This window comes from Heliconius melpomene, chromosome 15, assembly GCF_056956725.1.
Source record: "Heliconius melpomene rosina isolate 202511_hmr_F chromosome 15, ASM5695672v1, whole genome shotgun sequence".
Classification (NCBI taxonomy): Eukaryota; Metazoa; Arthropoda; class Insecta; order Lepidoptera; family Nymphalidae; genus Heliconius; species Heliconius melpomene.
In genome coordinates this window covers 11,876,923-11,899,506 of record NC_140403.1, presented here as the reverse complement: position 1 = coordinate 11,899,506, position 22,584 = coordinate 11,876,923, and the positions used below count along the sequence as shown (strand labels likewise).

The window sequence follows — 22,584 nt, the reverse complement described above, 5'->3', positions numbered from 1 at the left end:
ATCCACAACAAGTAAGGTTTCCAAGAAAGAGTCCGCGCCTCAAGGCCGCGCGGAGATAAAAGTCGATTTACATCTTAATGATACGTCGGTCGGTCACGGATAACTTTCAGTTATCCTCAAGCGCCGCGAGCTCGGGCGCTGTACCTACCCACGTGGTCCGCTATTAATAATAATGACATATAATTGGTATGAAATACATGACATGTTTAATTAGGTATGAGGTAAGGAAATTTATTACTTACGTCGTGTTAGACTCTGGTCTCTGTGGTTGAGTTTGTGGCCAGTGTATTGTACTTATATCCATAAAACACGATATACAGGTACCTATAAACATTGAAAAAATCAAACAACTCAAAGGCGGTGGTTCTGAGTTCGATTTCCACTCGGTTCCACTCGGTGGTTACGAAAATTGGGTGGTAAAGTGGTAACGGAGTGTGTTAACTTAACACTCATCACTTAGTTTCCTGGTTCCTAGAGATACAGCGTCAAGTAATTGTTGAACACTAAGACACCTACCCTAGGCCTCACCTACTAACTGCGCTACGCGTAGTGTAAGTGCATTACATCTGTACCTACAGAGATAATAATATTTCAGAAAACAGATGAAGATGCTAATAAACGTTCTTTCTATAACAACAGTCACCTTTGAACAATGAAAAGAATGAAAATAATGTAATAATGAAAAAATACAGGTTAAGTTAGTTTATCCTAATATATCTTTCGTACCTACTTTAAGGGTCAAGGACCGTCACCTTGTGAAAGACACATTCTCTACTTTTGCCAAAAATTGCTATATATATATTCGTAAAGTGCGTTTATTGAAAGTATTTTTTGTGTATCAACGAGCCCCGCCCAGCCCCGGGCGCACCAGGGTCGGGACAGGCCGGCTCTTGGCACTCAGGTACTAAAATGTACCTAATTGTCATAAATCAAAGAAATCGCCTTTTACATTTTAATTTAAGCTAATTTTAAATACTTACGTAAGACTTGCAACAGTCATCAAATTCAAATTCAAAATATTCTTTATTCAAATAGACTGTTAAAAGCACTTTTGAATCGTCGAATGAACATATGAAAAAAAGCTACCACCGGTTCAGAAGGCAGTTCTGTTGAGAAGAGCCGGCAAGAAACTCAACAGTTGCTCTTTTAAAAGTCAATGATACAATCTATTACATTAGCTGGCAGCTATCCTGCATTACATTCAATAGACATTAATTCCATACATGTTTATCCTCTAAATATTCTTTTTTTACAGATATTTTAATAAAAAATTTTTTAATTATACTCAGGTCGATTAAATAACATTGTTACAAACAATTATTGCGACTGTCGAGTACTCGTTGCTCTCATTGAGGGAAAGAGGTTTGTCAGTTTATCGAAAGAAGAAATCTGCATTCTGAAACTAATACGACGACTAACGACTGCGACTTCATTAGCAAATACTTCCTCTTTATTAGGAAATATTTAATTAGCGAGTCGGAGCGGAAGTAGTATTGGAATTTGAACCCGCGCAGAGGTCACCTCGGACCTTGTCGAAAAAGGCGAAAATTATGCTAATTTCAGATTATGTTATATGTAACGAGTTAAAGAAATATTCAACACTAGCGGCCCCCCCGCGGCTTCGCCCGCTTGAACTACATGATTATTCATTTAATTAACAGAATTGACTGACAGTCAAATGTCAACACATTTGACAGACATCAACATGTCTATGAATAATTTAATTTACTCGTTGGCTCGTTGGAAAATTTGGGCTCCATCACTATTCCTAAACCCCCTCATTTATTATTTGTAAATATATTCAATGTACAGACGCTCCACGTTTACTCTCTTATATATGTATAGTCTGTATAGATTACAATATTTGAATAGGTACCGTAAAAAAATATCATTTAAATTTTCCTTGCTTTCTATATTTATGGAGCATAAATAAAATAAGTACAGTCATATTTTGTATGATATTTATCATCTTTTATTAAATAGCCTTGTCTCGCATTACATAACGGAGGAAACGACTGTAAAAGAATAATAAAATTATATTTTCAAAAGGTCGACTGTAATAATAACAGTGGGTACATGTTAAATAAGTTATGAATAATAAGTAATTTTTATAATAAATAAAAAATAGTAATAATATTAAATATATTGGTAACAAAGGTCGAAATAAAAAATATAATTTATTCATCGTGTTCATTTATCCATGTCCTTAAATTAACTTGTTTTTCCCAACTTACACTTCACATAGTAGCGTAGGCCACGTAGAGTGAGCCAGGCGAGCACTTTATCCTAACAAAATGATTCATTCCCAGTCTGGTTCGACTTTGACCCACAAAGGTCTCGGTGTATCGCGCACACAGCAGGCACAGCAGGGTAGCCAGGGGGAGCCTAGGAACTTAGTGTTAACACACTCCGTTCCGCACTTGCCGCCGAATTATTAAACAATTTGGTCGAACCTGCAATCGTCGGGTTTACAGTCGCACTCTTATGCTTCTGCGTTGTCTTGTAATATATCCCATAATAATAATAATAGGTCATTTAAATATTTACATGAAATAGCTTTTCTGTTTAGAAAGAGTAATGGCGGTAATGATGTAGTAAATGAGAGTCATCGCTGTCGGACTCTCCGCCGGCCGTTGTTTCCTTGATACGCTGCATTTACATTGTTCAGTGGTAATGTTGATGATTTCTCGAGTACAAAAACAAATTATTTTTCTTCTTTATATCAGTGTCAATTTAAAACCAGCTCGCTATCGCTATCACGCTGTATACTGGGTAGGTAGAGGGTTAAAACACTACATTTGAGAGATTTTTCGTCTTGGTGCCAGAGCGAAGAAATGAAAATATTAAGAAATAATAGGCATCGAACCCTCAACCTCAACACGTCAGCACATCCTTGTACCCCTGCGCCACGACGGCGTGTTATTTCACATTTCTATCTTAAGTAGTATAAAAATATTTTTTGATTGCGACTGTAAACGCGACAATTTTGGGTTCGATTCCCAGTCGGGGGTTTGATATATCGAATAGTTACATTTCTAATCGAGGCAAAAAGGCGTTGAATTCCGCCATTCAACAATATTGAGTCTACACGCAATTACTCAAGAATTCAACAGAAAGTGGAGAACGGAAGTGTTAATGGGATACGGAGTGTCTTCAAAATAAAACAGCCTTAAATGTTAAATTATTATACCGAAATATTCATCGAATAATCGAAAATAATTATTTGAGAACCTCCTCCTTGCTTACAGATTAATTACAAACAAATACAGATTTATTATAAGTATAATCATACATATAGATTGCTATATATCTGCAGGCAAACTCATGCCTTGAGTTCATTCAAATGACTGTAACTTTTTTTTAATGAACCGATTTTGATGAAGCAAATTTTAGATATTAAGCTGGGTTAAAACAAACAAATTGGAAAAGGTTTACATAAATCAGTTCAGTACTTTCAGAGATCCTCGTGACCATACATACAGACAGACAGGCAAGAAATTAAAAAAAGAATGATTTTAAAAATCCATTTCAGTCAAAAATACTAAATGTACAGACAATAAATTTTACTATTTTATTATATATAGAGATTTCATTTCCTCAAGTGGGTATCGAACCCACATGTTATCGCGTTTACAGTCGCACGCTTGTGCATTCGTGGTCCTTATTGTTTACTAGCGGACGCACGCAGCTTCGCTTGCGTATTTAGGAGTGAATTCTAATAACCCATGAAACATGTGTTCAATGAAATATTTTTAAGAGTCTAAATTTCAAATTTTATAAAAATCGGTGGCGATTTAAAGATTTTTCCATAAAAACTTTCAACCCCTTATTTGCACCCCTAGGGCGTGAATTCTAGAAAACCATGAAACACATGTTCAATTAAATATTTTTAAGAGTCTAAATATCAAATTTTATAAAAATCGGTGGCGATTTAAGAATTTTTCCATACAAACTTTCAACCCCTTATTTGCACCCTTAGGGGGAGAATTCTAGAAAACGATGAAGCACGTGTTTAATTAAATACTTTTAAAAATCTAAATTTCAAATTTTATAAAAATTGATGCCGATTAAATTTTTTATCCATACAAACTTTGAACCCTTATTTCACCCCTTTAGGGTTAAAATTTTTCAAAATCCCTTCTTAGTGGATGTCCAGATTACGAAAGTAAATATCTGTTCAAATTTCACGTTTCTACCATCAGCGGTTACGGCTGTGCGTGCGTCTTACCTCAGTCAGTGAGGACAAGTCCTTTTATATATATAGATAGATTATTCGTCGGTCGACATCACATGACTCGAGCCGAGCTCACTCCGTTGAGGTAAACTTCTGTAAGTCATTTATCGCCCGTAAATACTTGAACAACACAAATGAACTCATAATATACGTATTTTTTCCTTAAGCGATAGCTGGAAGTTATTTTATATTGTGTTTCTGCCACACACACACGCACACACACACACACACTAGGAACACATCTACCCGCAGACCGCCAACACGGAGCCCGCTCGCGGCTTCGCTGCAATGACAACTCCACAATTAGGTATTTCGTGTTCTACAGGTGCTGGTAGGTTGCTCAGTATTGACATTAAAAACAAAAACATCTGGCTATTCAACACGCAATATTAAGGGAAGTTTGCGAAAAAACATGTGAAAACTGTATTTAAATCTGTTAAGTCGTTTATGAGAATAGCGTTCAGAAACGTTCGTTGTTATAGGATCCCAAGTGATTTATTAATTAAAGATAAATAGTTATTGAATTAAATGATTACTCGAGACCTTCAACCCTTAGGCGGCCCTTAGGTGGGAACGAAGTGTCTTAACACTAGGTACCCTGCCGTGTGCGGGATCCAGATCTGTCTCGGAGGAGGAGTTTTTATACAACAATAATATTTTAAGTACTATGAGGTATTAATTGTATGCTTCACCAATATTCCTTATAGCAGGGGTTCCCAACCCTAGTGCGCCATAGAAAGTTAAAAGGGGCGCCGTGAGTTGGTTCCTAAATCTAAAATCGGAAATCTCAAAATCTCTTGAGAAACTGTGCTGAGACCACCAAGCTCAACCGTCACATTGTTTTGACTAAGAACTGTCGTAATTTATTATTCTTGTCTTAATTGTTCTTTTCTCATATAAATAAATAAAACTCAATTTCATATTAGTCTAGGTATCTATTTCTTTCGACTGTTTTGTTTTCTAACCCAAGCTAGTTGGGTAGGGCGCCGTCAAAAAATACCAAACTTGTAACTGCGCCGTAAGCTGAAAAAGATTGGGAATCCCTGCCTTATAGGGTTGGTGATGTAGGTATGCAACATATAAGCATTTTAAAGTTATTGTTTGTTTTGACAATTGCGTTCCCATCAATAGATTTTTCATATATCTTACACACGTACTACATACAGACAGCGATAAGTTACAATTTTATTTTATGTATATTTTACCTTATACATTCAGCGGTCGAACCCAAGTCTCAAGATCACCATGTCCTCTCTAGACTTATTCCGCATCATCTATGAAATTTAAGATTTTGTACTTATGGTTATGAAATAATGAGCCTAATCATTTCTAACTTTAACCAGAGTTAATTCAACATTACATTGGTTAAATATCACTACTACACTAGTTTAGACATAATTTTTATTTCTTGAGCACCAGTCTATCTACGTAGGTACCTAAGTTTTTTAAAGTTACAAGGCTCCTTTCTAAGATTTAATTAATTTGGCCCCGATTGTCAATCCTTATATTTTGCAAAAAAAAAAGATATGTGTATGGATTCGGTTGTATAAAATCATTTCACTGGTGTTTTTTACAAATATTCTTTTATTAGCAAAAGTCATCGTGCGCTTGTGACTCAACTTATTTTTCTTTTTCACTGGATTTAATAACAAACGTTAAAAATAAAATAAATGCAAAAGAAACATGTTTAGGACAACAACAACAACGGAGTTGAAAACAACAACTCCGGAGTTCAGTGTACTGTAGGTGGCCGGGCGCGTCACATCGATGTACTCGTAGATGTTGTGAACAAAGAAACAAACTACCCACTATACCTATCTTTTAGCGTCACGCTACATCTTACCCAGAGCAGGGTAAGCAGCGGGATCCTGGGTACCTTGCGTTAAGACAGTCCGTTCACATCAAGACACTTCCGGACCCATTGCGTGTTGAGTGGCGGAACTCAATCCTGGACTTTCATTTCGACTGGGAATAGAACCGATAACATGTAGTTATCACTTGTACAGACGTACTCTTTGACCCTGTGCGACGACTGGCCTCGATATTATGTATGTTTTCGTATCATATATATTTTTAAAGTAACAGAATCATAAGACGTTTCCTTCCTTTTCAATGAATTCATATATACAAGTATTCCTTCTACCTGGTAGGGGTTTGTGCATTGTAATCTGTACCTATAGGTAACAATACGGCGATTGGCGACACCAGACACCAGACACTGCTCTCTTGATAACAATTCCAAGAAACTGTACGACCTGATTGATGTCTAAATTGGACTACTTAGGTGTCTTACGTATGCACAGTCTATCACCAGCATATTACCTCAATTTACTGAAAATATCTTACATTCTCTAAGCATTAGTCATTTAGAACGTAGTACCCACAAAGAACAGACATTTTCTGAGCTTCTTACGCGCGGCATTGAGCCATTGCGCCACTCAACATGTAATACCATCTTCTGCGGAAAGTGGAGAGTGGAGTGTCTTAACACAAGGCAGCGCCCTACCCAGCTATATGTGCGGGATACAGCGTAAAGCTGAAGATATATTAAGTTGTTTCCGCTAAATATAGACCATATAATTTGTCCAATATTCGATAAAAGAAACAGTAAAAATAACATAAGAATAACCTTTTACTGAAAGGTTCAAAGAAAATTTTCGAAGAATATATTTTTTTAGTAAAACGCCTTTAAAATATTTAAAGCAACTTTACGTAGAGAATAATATTTATCAGAATTTCAGTCAAACTATTAAAGCGAAGGACGTGTTTAAACAATAGGAGTGTTTGTATGTTTCACATACTTAGTAGAAAATCACTTCTCGCGAGTCACTATTTATTGCTCTAAAATAGGCTCACAGGGTAGTAAGAGTTGATTACATACTCTATGAATTACAATAATTGTAATTGCTATACAATATGTCTAGTTTGCAATATAGAACAAGTCTGTAATAGACGACTTTTATTAAGGCATCCTATGATTAGGTAACATTAAAAAAGATAATTTATCAGTGACCACCCCGCATAGCAGAGTAAGCTGAGGTATTATGATGAATTATAACGAGACACTTTTCAAAATAAGACACGACGTGACTACTGCACGTTGTTTAACGCCGGCGACGGTTTAGCGTTGAGTCGCCGCTCCTTCTTGAGCGCGCGGTAGGCGGCCACCACGTCGAGGCGCACGCGCTCGCGCCGCATGAGCTCGGCCGCGCTCGCACCAACACCTGTGCTACTGCTGCCCGCGCGCAGCATGGATGTCAAGAGGAGGTCCCGTTGTCCTGGCTGGTAAACATAATAATATTTTTTTTAGCTTCACGTTGCATCCCGCATAAAGCAAGGCAGGCAGAGGAAACCTGGGAATCTGTGACTGCAAGTGAACGCATCGACTGTGGGTCCCGATTTCAAATTTCCCAATTTAAATCTATACTTAATATAATAAAGCGGAAGAGTTTGTTTGTTTGTTTGTTTGTTTGTTTGTTTGAACGCTAAGATCTCTGGATCTACTGGTCCGATTTACTATGTTTTTGTTTTGTATGAAAGCTGCATTCTTCAGAAGTGCTATAGGCTATATAACATTACATTACACATATAAACTAATATATTTTAAAATACTTTCTAATTTGACATGCAATTTATTCTGCCATGTTAATAACAACCGTCGTTGCTAAGCACCGGTTTGCAAAGTCCAACGTCACCCAAAATAAACTTTTATTTTGATATTCATTCTTATAAAAATAAATATATTATATAATATTTAATAAATATTCTTATAGTTCAAGCAGGCGTAGCCGCGTCCGGGTCCACTAGTCTATATATATATAAAAGGACTTGTCCTCACTGACTGAGGTAAGACGCACGCACAGCCGTAACCGCTGTGCGTAGAAACATGAAATTTGGACAGATGTTTACTTTCGTAATCTGGACATCCACTAAGAAGGGATTTTGAAAAATTTTAATTCTAAAGGGGTTGAAATAGGGGTTGAAAGTTTGTATGAAAAAAAAAAAATCGGCACCGATTCTTATAAAATTTGAAATTCAGACTCTTGAAAGTATTTAATTGAATACATGTTTCATGGTTTTCTAAAATTCTTCCCCTAAGGGTGCAAATAAGGGGTTGAAAGAATGTATAGATTTTTTTTTAAATCGGCACCAATTTTTATAAAATTTGAAATTCAGACTCTTAAAAGTATTTAATTGAACACATGTTTCATGGTTTTCTAAAATTCTTCCCCTAAGGGTGGAAATAAGGGGTTGAAAGTGTGTATGGAAAAATTCTTAAATGGCCATCGATTTTTAAAAAATTTTAAATTTAGACTCTTAAAAATATTTAATTGAACATGTGTTTCATGGTTTTCTAGAATTCACTTCTTAAGAGTACAAATAAGGGGTTGAAAGGTTGTATGGAAAAATCTATAAATCGCCACCGATTTTTATAAAACTGTAAATTCGGACTTTTATAAATATTTAATTGAGCACGTGTTTTACGGTTTTTTAGAATTTACCCCCTCCTTAGGGGGCCCTTTAAAATGGAGCACCCTTGTGCCAATAAAGAGTTGAAAGTTTGTATGGAAAAATCTTTAAATCGCCACCGATTACTATAAAATTTGAAACTTAGACTCTTAAAAATATTTCATTGAACACATGTTTCGTGGTTTATTTTAATTCATCTCCTAGGGGTGCAAATAAGGGGTTGAAAGTTCGTATAGAAAAGTCTCTAAATCGCCACTGATTTTTATAAGATTTTAAATTGAGACTCCTAAAAATATTTCATTGAACACGTGTTTCATAGTTTATTAGAATTTACCCCTAAGAGTATTATTACCCTATTACCCGCAGGCGAAGCTGCGCGCGTCCGCTAGTTATCCTATATCTTATAAAACAAAGTCGCTTTTCGTGTCTGTCTGTTGTTTCTAACTCTTCTTCTTCTAAACCACCCAACGGATTTTTATGCAGTTTTCACCATTAGGTCGAGTATTTTTCGTAGAAGGTTTATATATAGTTTATTATTTGTACATTCTTATGTAAATTAACATAAATACGATAAATATGTATAAAGTCCTACCCGTTGAGACACTTTTGCGCATGCGCTGCTTTAATGGTAAGTACTACATGAAAAAAATGTACTGGAGTATTGTTGCTCTTAATAAGATCTACAAAAAAGTCCGCGATGGCATATTCATATCTTTTAAGAATAACGTGTAGTGATAACTTTTCTGTCTAAAAATAAGAATTTCAATATATTTTTTATTGTGAGGGATATTTTTCCATAATGGTATTAATCCTTATCCTTTAAAATACTTTATTAAATTTCTACGTTAAAGGAAGATAAAATTTGCTTTTCACACAATTTCGAAATTGCGAATAGTTTTGGAGAAAAACGCATTTAATTTTTCGACACATCACGCCGTTGACACTTCAGCTGTATCGACTCAAGTTTCACTTATCCCTTACTCTCAGCATATATATAAGTACATTAGTTACGTTGGCCATTTAATGTAGATCAAAACTGTCTTTTACTGTTTTTCATTTTAATAAGTACTTTAGAAGTTGTTACAATATCAAAAAATCCTTGCTGCGAAACGGCTCGCCACTCGCCATGCGTCCGCCGCTCCCGCCTGCTCCGCATCGGTGGTTCAGTAGTAGAATGCTCACCTGCCATGCGGGCGGCCCGGGTTCAATTCCCGGCCGATGCATTCTATTTAATTTTCCTCACAGGCAGCCACGTTGTGCTTGCTTTTCACCAGGGACAGAACACCCTCTTCAGCATTAATCACAAACTCGAAAAAAAAAACCCGCCTGTCTTTATAGCAACGAAGATTTAGATGCGTTTGCACGTATTGGATAATTGGAGTTGAATGTATTATTTCAGCGCGATATACATATTTGGTTTCATATTTTTTGTAGTAGTCATTAGTAGGCAGGTTTTTGTTTATAATTTCTTCCGTTTAAAAATAGTAATTTAACTATCTAAAATTAGTCATTTAAATATATTTTATAAGTACTTGAAAAGATTAGTAGCACAGATTTAAAATTACGGTACCTACTAAAAAATCCTTGCTGTGTAAAACAATTGGAAAATCCTTATTGAAACTACGAAAATGCGGGTTGCATTAGGGTTTAATTAATTTTCACATTATTTTAAGTGCTTTGCAAACATACATTATATGAATAATCCAGTAGTAAAAGCGGGCGAAGCCGCAAGGGGGTCGCTAGTTAATTAATATAAATATAACAAATATTAGGAAATTAATTTATCATGTTCTTTGTTAAGATAACAAGGCAAACCGCGGTGTTGAGTTCTGCCACTCAACACTAAATATCTCGAAAATTCGACAGCAAGTGGAGTGTCTTAACTCTAGTTTGTCTCTGTCTGTGCTATTCTCTTTAGGCGTGGCCGCGGCATATTGAACGGCATTCCTATATGTCATTGTGAAACTATAAATAATATATCGGCTTTAACAGCGATACCGGTTTTTTAAGGTAGCGAGCGTCCCCTGCGGGGTTCGAGGCTACGATGACACTCACTCTGGGCGCGCCGTGCGGGCCGTGCAGGCTGCGCGCGTGCCGCGGTCGCACGGGCAGCGCGGGCGGCGCGTGCGTCACGTCGCCGAACCCCACGCGCTCGTACACCACCTCCGGCCGGGACGCCTCCTGCAACCAATGTATTATAATATATATTAGGCTACGATAATGCTATCTTACTTACGTACGTACCTTACGTATTCCGCACATAGCAGGGTAGGCGTAAGGAACCTTGTGTTAATTCCGTCCAATACTGGAGGCATTGCGTGTTGAGTGGCGGAACTGAACGCCGCGTATTATTATATAGTTTATTTTTATTTCAGCTTCACACTGTATCCCATATAACAAGGTCGGCAGAGAGGTGGGGTCGGTAGTAGTAAATACAGTGATTCAAGGTTTCATGTTCACTCCAGGAATTATCATATTTATATTTTTATTTTTCTCACAGCTCTGACATACGAAACTCAAGAGCAACGTGTTAAGGTCCACTACTTAATACACATCTCAGACACACTCTTGCCCCTGTCTACTTTGCAGGAAAAAATGATTTAAACTATACATTTATTTGTTTACTGATCTGAATTATTTTCGTATTTTAATTGAGTTATCATTTTGAAGACAATATTCAATACATTGAAAACGAAAGTTTCTGCCAATGCAATAAAGCAATTATTTTGTTGAACAAAATATTCTATTTTGATATATTTTTATATTTATGAAAAAAATTAAACACACACTAAACCTTAAGGGAAGTCATCCAAAATATAGTAGTGAAAACTGACTTGAAATTGGTTAAGCCATTTCTGACATTATATGCAAAAACGCACCGATATTTTTTCATATATCTTCCATGTAAAGACAGCAATGAGTTACAATTTTATTATGTTTATAAACAAACCTCTGCAGCTTTGTTTTTCTTCTCCTGTTTCTTAAGAGCAAGTTTTTTTGCTCTACTGATCTTTGGTTCCTCTGGTGGAGCATTTTTGTTTGCTTTTTTATGTTTCCGCTGTCGGCGCTCTCTCTGAGCTGCTATACGCTCACCCTTTATATCTTCTTCATCCATATCTTGCTAAAGAAATTTTTATTATTAAAGCTAACACTTTTTAATAACCATAATAAAAACATTAACCCATTAACAAAGTTAAAAGAAAATTTTGTAAGGCATAACTAATTCTAGAAATATCTGCATTGCTTTGAGGGGCAAAAGTGGTGCCGCACTGTCTTATCAATGTGAAGAATTAGATATTTAATTGAGAGCACAATGAAGAATTAGATTTAATTGTGGATACAAATTTCTTTAACTTAAATCATATAGCATTATGCATATAATGAATGAAATATATTTGTAATGAATTGATTCTGTTAGTAATTCTAATTTCTAGTTTAAGAAAAAAGAAAAAAAATTGATGATATATATTAAATTCTTAATGATGTTGTCCTCTTAAAAGCAGTGTTGTTTATTTAGGTCATTATAATTTATATAATTGTGTATATTAATATTATTTTAATTTGACAATGTGTTGTTACATAAAAATATGATATAAGTTAGTGACCTAAGTAAATAAAATAAACAGTGCTTACAGGGTAGTCCAGCTGTTCCATGGGGTCATGTAAAGTTCTTATAGCACTATTAATTCGCAAAGAGAATCCACGGCCAGACTCTCCAGGTAGCTTTTTTAAGGAGACTATTGGATTATGTTTAGCAACAACTTGATTTTTATCTTCTGAAAAATTCAAGTTTAAGTTTCACCACTTAACACGCAATGCCTTTGCAAAATAAGGCGAAAATTGGGGAATGGAGTGTCTTAACTATGTCTGCCTACCCTGCTGTGTGCAGGATACCGCAAGATTTTAATACTGGAAAAATATAATGATACCTTTTAAAAATATATTCCTCATTTTCTTTTTCTTTTTGACATTTCCATCTTTGTTAGCAAATGCAAAGAGTTCTGTGAGAGAACGTGGTACTGGTTGTTCATCTGGATCCTTTGGTGGCGCATTAATTTTGCCTTTTAAGCTAGATAAAGAAAAGTTCAAATTAAAATCATATAAAGAATAATCGATGGATTAGTGAGCAAACAATCAATACGTATACAGTATACACAAAAGTTACCTTTGCAATCGCCTTGCTTGTTGTACTGCGGGATCTTTAACTCCTCGATGTTTTTTAGCAGGGATTTTGCGACCCATTTTGTTATTTTAGTACAACCTAGTAATATGATTTCTATTTTTCTAGAATTTCCTTTTACTAAATGTTAATTTAAAAAGAAATCACACGCTCGCTTTAATAAACAGCCACATGTGCTCTTCTGTTTTGACAGTATTGACATTTTGACAATAAAATTGATTTTGAGTGGTCTGTTTGACAGATGTCACTGTCAGGCGTCAGCTGATAAGTGTCAAAATAAATTAATATTGCCATTACCAACCAAACGATTTACTTTTATAGTGCTTGTAGTAGTTTACAGTCATAGATTGGAGAAAGCAATAAAGAAAATTCTAATATAATATCATTTTACAGAAGTTGAATAATTATATTTACTTTTTTGTATACAAGAAACTAAATTATTAAAAAAATGTAACTTTAATAATATAAATTTGGTAGTAAATAGTAATAAGAGAGCGAGCGCTGAGCGCAACAGTCATCTTAGGAGCAGCGAATGGCTGGATTGGATCGAGTGGCGCGGGAGGGGCTTGTTTTTAGCAGCGAGCAAGGTCGTCCTTTGTGTCAAAAAAATCTACTTGTGACGATTACACAGCTTTTGTTATTTACAAGGAGTCAAGGAGTCAGTGAGTGTTTGTGCAAAGGTCGCAGTGCGCGTATGTCGTTCATAACAATTAATATTTAAACAAACTTGCAACTTCGAGCGGTCCAATGAGTTTGGGAGGAGGTCACGGCGCGGAGGGAACCAATGCAGGAGGGATATTCGTTCAATTCAACCAAGATTGCACGTAAGTGGTAATTGGGATGACTTTAGAGTCGAAAGTGAAAGAGCAAACCCACGTACGAGGCGTCGCGGACGTTATCGCTCTTCAAGCGTAATCGTAGAACCCAGCTGTAGATAGACCGACGACCTTCAAGACCACTGGTAGCCTCCCGTCGTGGGTGCAGGGACGGGCACGGGCTCGGGCTGGGCTGACGACTATTGTTCTAACACAGTCACGTAGAGCAGCGCCTTGGTTAACAAACACAACTGGCGTTATTGCGCGATGATGCAATATGTCAATGCCAGCGTTTTCGTAACAACAAGCAAAAATCAGATGTTGTAAATAAACATTATACTCCACAACGACGCTAACTTGTAAAGAAACAAATAAAATATGAATGTCATTTTAATTATATTTTCTAAGTTTTTGTTCATTTTGTCAACAGCTGATTGTTGTTTTCTTTTTATTATATAAGGTGGCATTGCTCATTTACCGTAGTGGAGGTTCTTGATACATTTATATTGATTAAGCAATATTTGGTTTTTTGGTTATGGTTTTTTTTTTCAAATTAATTAACATATGGATAATATTAATTAGAAGTTATATTGCAATAATTATATAAATATCAGGTGGAGGTGACACATGATATTTTAGTATTCATATAATTTAATGAGTTGATGAGTATGGAAGTAGGTGCAATTAAATATTTTTTAAATACTTTATATAAAAGTAAATTTGTTTCTGCTTATGATATATCTGTAATGATTTTACAGGTCGCTGGTAGCAGGTAGTAGTAGTGGCTACCATTTATTCGCACTCACACCCGATGATGGGATTGAAGAAATCTATGCAAGCCGGTCGGGGCAGGACACCTGCCTCGTGGACCGACTGTTTAGCAGCTCCTTGGTTGCTATTGTCACAGTAGCTGCCCCAAGGTTAGTAATGTGTCTAATTTATGAAGAAAATAATAAAGTGATAGAAGCTAGTTTAGAATTATATTAGTCATCATAACCACTATAAGAGAGGCGGAGCGAGACCTTGGTTGACCTTTGAAAACATAATATCTGAGAGATCTGTAGTAAGAGATTAGTCCTTGGAGCTATGTTTCTAAAGATAAGGCATGAAGATACGCTTCTAAACGGCTGGACCTACATCTCTAAAGGTTTATCACTAAGCTTAATCATCTCTTCGCCTTGTACCATCACAGGCACTTTGCAATTGTAAAAATATATCATAAATTTGAATATATACAAATTAATTTATAAAAAAGAGGTTTGAGTAAGAGTGTTAAATTAGAATATTGGATTGCCTTTGTTTTATAATAGTACCACCTTGTGTTGGTTAAAGAGTTTGTTTGTGTGTACCTGCAACTCGCGGGCTCCTACCAGCCTCGACGAGCCTCGACAAGCCTACGACGCATCGCGAGGTCTCTATTTCGGTCACGCTTCATGCTTGCTCAAACTTAATATATTTATTTAACAGCTTATTTTTATTGCATACATATTTACATTATTATTATGCAATAGAAGTGTTGCATATGCATTTACGACATAGTCGTGTCCAGGAACGACGGAACGATTACCTCACGTAAGAAAGACTAGTAGATGCTTACGCGGAAAATAGACATATAAAAAAATATTAAGAACGACGACGAATTAGATATTACATTAATAATTAATTGGACATGATAAAATTATATCTGCGAGCTAAGATAGCTATTCAATTTATAAAAATAGAATAATTCTAAAATATGGACAACTGTGAATGTAAATGTAAATGATCCAAGTAAATGTTAAGCATTTTTATGGAATAAAGATATTTTGACTTTGACTTTGAGATAGTCTTGTATAAGGACGGCTCTATCGACTAATTTTGTTATAAAAGTCGGGAAAAACGGATGACTGATGACGAAACGGACGGACTAGTATAATTATCTAAATCGATATTGGCAGTTTTAAATAAGTGAAACAGTTATTTTAAATGTCTTAAATATCGTACTGTGCACTCGTGCGGGCGCGCCGTGAACTTGGCCGCGCTGGTGACACACGCGGCACAGCTGCGGAGCGCCAGCGCGGGCCTGGCGCCTTGCAAACTTACTGTATATTTAACAAACTAAATTACTAATTATCGACGTCATTGCCTTAATCACATATTCCTCGGAACTATCGGAGATGTTTACGCTAAAGTACATTGACGTCGGCCACACACGCATACGTCGGAAACGTGAAAGTTTGTCATTTTGTTTTAACTTTGATCGCTGAATTATAATCAAATATAATTGTTTGTATACGAAACAAGAAGACGCGGTGCGCACATCGTGGACGACACTAGTCTTAATACTGTTTGAGTAATTTCTTTAAATTGTGAAATGTTCTACAGTCGACCTTTCACAGTTGGCACGCGCCGTCACGCGCGTCCGCCTCAAATATATAGCTAAGACGACGACAAGAAACGACGACGTCTTTTATGACATGTCCTTCAGAAGTATATTTATATCTATAAACAATATATTCAGAAGATCTATTAAGAAACAGTCAAGGGCATCAACGGTTACAACGTTTACGACGTCCTTGCGTCCTCGCGTTATCAGCGATCGTGTTCGTTTCGTCTGATGCAGCCCGCACTGACATCACTGACATCACTGACATTACTGACACCACTGACACCACTGACATTGTATATGATAGAATTGTATTATATGATAGAATTGTATTATAAGATGGCCGTGATTGATTATAATTTCAAACGCATTTACATTAGTACGTATGTTTTCTAGCTTAATTACCGAATTGTTATTTTATCTGATCACTGTAATAGAGTTGTCCCGTAACGGGACGTGAGTGTAGTTCACTTCGGATACATATAACATAACAACATGCAGATGTTGATTGCAAGGTTGCTGCATACATGTGATGTTTCAATATCGCCTAATTACTTATTCGACGACAGTTCTGTTGATAAAGTTTATTAAAAAAAGTAATTGTTAATTACTCCTTAAGTTAAACTATCTATGTCCAAAAGTAATCTTTTGGACCACCCCTCGTAAATAGCTTAACTATAACACTGTATTTTATTTAGTTTATCTAATGACTAGCGGACGCGCGCAGCTTCGCTTGCGTATCTAAGGGTGAATTCTAATAACCCATGAAACATATGTTCAATGAAATATTTTTAAGAGTCTAAATTTCAAATTTTATAAAAATCGATGGCGATTTAAAGATTTTTCCATACAAACTTTCAACCCCTTATTTGCACCCTTAGGGGGTGAATTCTAGAAAACCATGAAACATATGTTCAATTAAATATTTTTAAGACTCTAAATATCAAATTTTATGAAAATCGGTGGCGATTTAAGAATTTTCCCATACAAACTTTCAACCCCTTATTTGCACCCTTAGGGAGAGAATTCTAGAAAACGATGAAACACGTGTTCAATTAAATACTTTTAAAAATATAAATTTCAAATTTTATAAAAATCGGTGCTGATTTAAATTTTTTTCCATACAAACTTTGAACCCCTATTTCACCCCTTTAGGGTTAAAATTTTACAAAATCCCTTCTTAGTGGATGTCCAGATTACGAAAGCAAACTTTTGTCCAAATTTAACGTTTCTACGCACAGCGGTTACGGCTGTGCGCGCGTCTTACCTCAGTCAGTGAGGACAAGTCCTTTTATATATCTAATGATAAAGTATTTTATTTTTCGATATAGTCTCTTAACAAGTCAATATATTTAGTCCATCTTTAGGGCTATCAAGTACCAGGGTAAGGTCCGGCGAATAGGGTGTGTGTTCAAGCAGTTCGGATCCCGTTTCTTGAATCGCAGCCGTCGCGACTGCGGCTTTGTGAGCTGTAGCATTGTCTTGGTGAAACAGCACTCCCTGGAAAGGGGAGCTATTAAGAGCCCTTAATAGCTCCCCTTTCCAGGTATTCCACCATAATTATTCCTTCCCAAAAAACGGACGCCTAACCTTTCCAGCCGAACTTGACACTTTGAATTTTTTTAGCGTCGCTGAGACTCTTCTAAGTCATCGATTGTTGTTTCAGAATCAAAATGAGTCTATGATCACGAAACGTGACAAAAAAAATGTTTGATCTGCTTGAAACTTCGAGATTCGCTCTCGAAATGTCGACCCGTTTTTTATTTGTTCGTCGAATAACATTTTCAGTACCCAACGCGCGGAGACCGTTTTCATATGCTATTCGTTCACAAGGATCCTTTGAACGCTACCATATGAGATCCCAGTGACCTCAGCTACATGCCCGATGGTCACTTTTCGCTCTGCCAATACAAAATCTTCAACTTTTTTAACGTTGTCTTCAGTGGAGGACTTGGATGGGCGTCCGTCGCAATATTCGTCTTCAGTAGATGTTCTACCTAACTTAAACTCCTTGACCCAGCGTGCAACTGTGGAATAAGAAGGCGCAGAGTCACCCAATGTTTCCACCAAGTCGCTATGTATGTCCTTGATGGACATTTTTTAAAACGCACTTGTTAACTGCTCTAATTTCGTTTTTCTCCATTTTGATGTTATCTCTTCGACGGTCCGTATTCAAATGAATGCATGCACCTCCCGGATATCGTGGTTTATTTATCTGATTTTTTTAAGGCTAAAGTAGTGGGTATATTAACAAGCAAAAATATATATTTTTTGGATTTTTCTATATACTGGCAATGACCTATTTATTATCATTCAACTTTTGGATAACCCCTCGTAAGTAGTCTTACCTGGACGTTGCTTGCTCGTGCTTATAGACAAACTTAGAGACGAAAATTTACAATTTTTAATGTAAATGTTGTTACAGAAAATTAATAGTATGCCACTACAAGAAGGGCACCGAAATATGCAACTACAGCTACAGTAACACGATCCTGGCGGTGAAGCTGAACCGGTCGCGCCTCATCGTGTGCCTCGAGGAGTCGCTGCACATCCACAACATCCGCGACATGAAGATTCTGCACACCATCCGCGACACGCCGCCCAACGCGCGCGGCCTCTGCGCGCTGTCGCCCAGCGTGGAGCACTGCTACGTGGCCTACCCCGGCTCCAGCGCCGTGGGCGAGGTGCAGATCTTCGACGCCGTGCACCTCAACGCCAAGTGCGTGCTGAGCGCGCACGACAGCCCCCTGGCCGCGCTGGCCTGGTCCATGTGCGGGCGCCGCCTCGCCACCGCCTCCGAGCGTGGCACCGTCATCCGCGTGTTCGCTGTACCCGAGCGCGCGCGCCTCTACGAGTTTCGACGCGGCGTCAAGCGCTGCGTGTCCATCGCCTGCCTCGCCTTCAGTGCGTGCGGCGCTTACTTGGCCGCCACTTCCAACACCGAGACCGTGCACGTGTTCCGCCTGCAGGAGGCCGAGGCGGGCCCCGCGCCTGCCGAGGCGGGCGAGGCCGAGGCGGCGGGCGAGGCGGGCTGGATGGACTGGCTGTCACAGGCCGTGTCGGCGGGCGCAGGCTACCTGCCGGCGCAGGTGGCGGATGTTCTGGCGCAGGGTCGCGCATTCGCGGCCGCGCGCCTGCCACGGGCGCCGCGCCGCGCCGTGGCAGCCGTCACCAGCGTGGCGCGCGCGGCGCGGCTTGTGGTGGCCACGGCCGACGGCGTAGTGTACGTGTACGCGCTGGACGCGCTGGAGGGCGGCGACTGCGCGCTGCTGCGCACGCACCGCCTGCTGGACGCCGCGCCCGCGCTTGCTGCCACCGAAGGTACTTGATAGCTGTTAGCTAGCGTATATATTTATTAATGCTGTTTTACTGAGATTGCTGCCAGGCCGCAGGCCGCCGGGCAGGGCACGCGACGCCGCCTCGTGGCGATCGCCGCGCGCCCCCGCCCTATAGTATCAGACCCACATTCTCCCTCAACATGCATCCTCGTCCGCTCCCGTCCATGCGAAGTACTCCAAAATGTATTTTTTATAATATTTTCATATATACTATTTATGTTTATTATTTTACGTATTTATTTATTAATTAATTTATTGGTCCCAAATAATATGTTTCAGTATCCTCCATAATCTTATTCTCACGCTGTTAGGGATCTTATAGGTTACTTATACAAATTTATGAAAAGTACATTATATGTATCGACTTATATAATATCTATAACCACAATACCCGCGAAGGCGGCCCACTCGTTCGCCGCCCTTGTTTGCCTTGTCGTGTGTCGCCTTGCCGCCGCCCCCGCGCCCTCCGTATCGAACCTTTGAATTTTAAATATTATATCAAAATGGACGCCAAGTTTCCCGAAAGTCGGTTCGAAGTCCGCAATAATGTTTTACAAGTTGGTTGTCTCTGCGTCGTCCAGAGGAGGCGCGCGCGTAGAGGGTTGGAGGGCAGCGCGAGGCCGCGAGGGCGGTGGCGAGGCACCCTGACGAATTATGTCCCGCAGCCGCGCCGGGCTGCAGTTACGCGGGCGCGCTGCGCGGGCGGCACCCGGACCACATGACAGGTAGCTAGCCCCCGCCCCCACGCCCCAGGCCCGGACTCGCCCCGCCCCAGCCCCGGACGACCCGGCAGTGTCGTCGTACATCGATACACTTGCGTTTGGTCTTTTCAACCTTGTTTGTTCGCTTTGTCTCCTCCCCCCGCTCCCCCGCCACACTCCCGGTCCGCCCGCAGATGCGCCGGGGCGCCGCGCGCGCCCGCGGCCCCGTGCCGCGGGCGTCGCGGTCGCCGCCGCCGCTCGCTGCGCTAGACGCTGTCCACAGCAAACCTCAGCTCTCTGCATTCACACGTGTAAGTAGCTCGCTCACGCAGTGTTTGTTGCGCGTAGAGGCGGACGAGGCGTGACGTGACGACAGGCGCGGTGCACCCGCCAGCAGAGCGACGCACGCGGCGTGCAGGTAACGCGTAGGTAGGTATAGCACTCGGTGTTGGAGCCCTGGCTCGTGTGCGTCCCGTCTGATGGTGCTTGCTCGAGGGTCCGAGGTGGTACACCGCAGAGCCTTTTTGCCACTTACAAGTTTTCACTACAGTGTTTTTCAATATTTGTTTGTGACCAGTTCATCCTTAATCTGTACAGTCTCCGTTACTTAATTCTCATCGCTTAGCATGTATTAGTTTATAGTATATCATTTCATATGATAAAATATCGTGTCACGTTTTAAAACAATTTTATATTCATATTTTGTTTCAATTTTTCTTTTAATTAACTGGTATTCATTACCATTACGAACTAAATTCAAAATTTTTGTTTCGTATTATACTGTGCCAGGCTGTTCTTTTAATCTATAATAAAATATATTTAAAATATTTATCGCATACATTTAATTATTTACTAAAATTAGTAATTTTTTCACAATGCAATTGGTTCATGGTCTTTGACAAAAATATTCAAAGGCTTGTGTTTTCAGTTGTCTTCATTAATATTTTAAAGTCCTGGCCATGAGCTAGGATTTGGGTACAACTGATAACACGAGTACTATCCACGACCTACCAGCTGGTACCAGCTGGTGTATCGCGTGCGCGTGTGTCCGCAGAGTCGGAGCGCGCGTCGGAGCTGGGCGCGGCGCTGGCGGGCTCGCCCCCGCGCGGCGCCTTCGACCTGCGCGACCCACGCCACTTCCCGCCCATGCGCGCCGCCCCCGCCCCCGCCGCTGCCGCCCCCGGCCTCGCCCCCGCCGCCCCTGCGCCGCCCCCGCAGTAGTCTACAACATGCACGAGTGTTAGCATAATGTGTCTCAGTAAACAAATTGTATATAACTTGAACGATCTATTTTAAATGTACCTCTTCTGAGGTCCCCAAGCCTTCCGGCGAGGTCGGCTCGCGGGATCTCTCTGTTATGTTTTAACTATAAGTTCTCAAATCGACCCGGTATCGATTTAAATATTAGCTCAATTGAGTCTCGCGTATTTGAGGATGGGTGTGCATAAACCAAAATAAGCTTCTACGACTACGCAGTAGGTCTCCGCGAGTCCTCACCGACACGCGCGCGCCGCGTCTCGCCAACGGTTAGCGTAACTTCAACACATTAAATTATATTTTAACAAAATGACAAATGTTTTAAAATATATATTTTTTCAAAGTTTTTATGACATGAGATAGCGGCGAGACATGCGCGTGCGCAACTAAACTTGTACATAACGTAGGCACTTTTAATGTAATATAATGCTATGAGGCCCGCTCTGTGCGTGTGAGTGTGTGTGTGTGTGTGTGTGCGTGCGGATGGAAGGTGATGAATGTGTTGACTATTGGTGTATCCCGAATGCCGCAGAGGAATTAAAAAAAAAAGTCACGTAAAAATGACGAGCACGCCATTGCGGTGCGAGTGCAACACATATCAAATACTAACGAGTGCTGTCATATGTACGCTAATGTCTGAATTATTCTTTTAATATTATTATTATATAATGTGTCTGTGCCGCTCCGAGGCGTGTCGCTGTGATTGTATCGTCAGCTGCTAAAAATAAAATTGTAAATATTAAATAAATTTCTACAAAACCTAGCAGGTCTTTTATTTACACAAACATCCAATCAATCAATCTTAAGATTCAAAAAAAACAAACTTAAAATTGTTATTAAAATCTAAGCTATATAAATAACACTTGTTTGTATTGTTTTTAAAGTTCCGTTAAAGGTAGAAAGGAATCCTTATAGGTCCGTCCGTCAAGACCATTTCTCTCGAGATCGCGTGAAGGTGTCGTTGTTGTTGCTCTTTATTTATGGCGTTCCGAGCGTGCCAATTCAGCACTAATCACTTCGCCAGTGTCACGTTGAATGGAAAACACACAAAGGAGAATGTACGGTAAAACAGATAATATAACGCAATAGGAGAATGCACGTTAAAAAGAGATCCAGCTAATATACTGCCTTCACCTATAAGTAAAAAGAATAGATATTATATATATACAAATATAACAATATATACATAATAAAGGGTTAGTACTAAGTAATATTTTACAAAAT

At 39.0% G+C, this 22,584-nt stretch overlaps 2 protein-coding genes across 10 annotated transcripts; one reads left to right on the top strand and one right to left on the bottom strand.

Annotated features, from left to right (window-relative positions):
• Positions 1–7,178: 7,178 nt before the first annotated feature.
• LOC146531723 (coiled-coil domain-containing protein 137) lies at positions 7,179–13,971 on the bottom strand. Of its 3 annotated transcripts, none has more exons than XM_085197881.1 (6): positions 13,765–13,971; positions 12,634–12,773; positions 12,338–12,480; positions 11,655–11,825; positions 10,760–10,885; positions 7,179–7,516 (listed from the first exon to the last, which is right to left on the bottom strand). In XM_085197881.1, exons 2-6 carry the CDS (start codon positions 12,653–12,655, stop codon positions 7,325–7,327), a joined length of 654 nt encoding a protein of 217 aa, XP_085054007.1. In that variant the 5' UTR covers positions 12,656–12,773; positions 13,765–13,971; the 3' UTR covers positions 7,179–7,324. The 3 variants fall into 3 exon arrangements, with proteins under 3 accessions (XP_085054007.1, XP_085054005.1, XP_085054006.1); XM_085197879.1 differs by lacking the exon at positions 13,765–13,971 and adding an exon at positions 12,870–13,213; XM_085197880.1 differs by lacking the exon at positions 13,765–13,971 and adding an exon at positions 12,870–13,213 and having other exon boundaries at positions 12,338–12,477.
• On the top strand, positions 13,486–22,123 carry Atg18a (Autophagy-related 18a). 7 transcript variants are annotated; one of them, XR_014878772.1, is made up of 6 exons: positions 13,490–13,708; positions 14,458–14,619; positions 18,490–19,385; positions 20,068–20,127; positions 20,452–20,532; positions 21,158–21,297. XR_014878772.1 is itself a non-coding variant. In XM_085197874.1 (5 exons), the coding sequence occupies exons 1-5, from the start codon at positions 13,632–13,634 to the stop codon at positions 21,322–21,324; spliced, it is 1,362 nt and encodes a 453-aa protein (XP_085054000.1). In that variant the 5' UTR covers positions 13,486–13,631; the 3' UTR covers positions 21,325–22,123. The 7 variants fall into 7 exon arrangements, 5 of the variants coding, with proteins under 5 accessions (XP_085054000.1, XP_085054002.1, XP_085054001.1 ...); XM_085197874.1 differs by lacking the exon at positions 20,452–20,532 and having other exon boundaries at positions 13,486–13,708; positions 21,158–22,123; XR_014878773.1 differs by lacking the exon at positions 20,068–20,127 and having other exon boundaries at positions 21,158–21,290.
• Positions 22,124–22,584: the final 461 nt, after the last annotated feature.

Bases quoted from the DNA above. Each gene is read 5' to 3' on its own strand.
- Atg18a (XM_085197874.1), top strand. From the start codon at position 13,632: ATGAGTTTGGGAGGAGGTCACGGCGCGGAGGGAACCAATGCAGGAGGG. The intron at 14,620-18,489 runs GTTAGTAATGTG...ATGTTGTTACAG, and splicing joins GTCACAGTAGCTGCCCCAAG to AAAATTAATAGTATGCCACT. The intron at 19,386-20,067 runs GTACTTGATAGC...TATGTCCCGCAG, and splicing joins CGCGCTTGCTGCCACCGAAG to CCGCGCCGGGCTGCAGTTAC.
- LOC146531723 (XM_085197879.1), bottom strand. From the start codon at position 12,946: ATGGGTCGCAAAATCCCTGCTAAAAAACATCGAGGAGTTAAAGATCCC. The intron at 12,481-12,633 runs GTATCATTATAT...TGAATTTTTCAG, and splicing joins GAGGAATATATTTTTAAAAG to AAGATAAAAATCAAGTTGTT. The intron at 7,517-10,759 runs GTGAGTGTCATC...TATGTTTACCAG, and splicing joins GCCCGCACGGCGCGCCCAGA to CCAGGACAACGGGACCTCCT.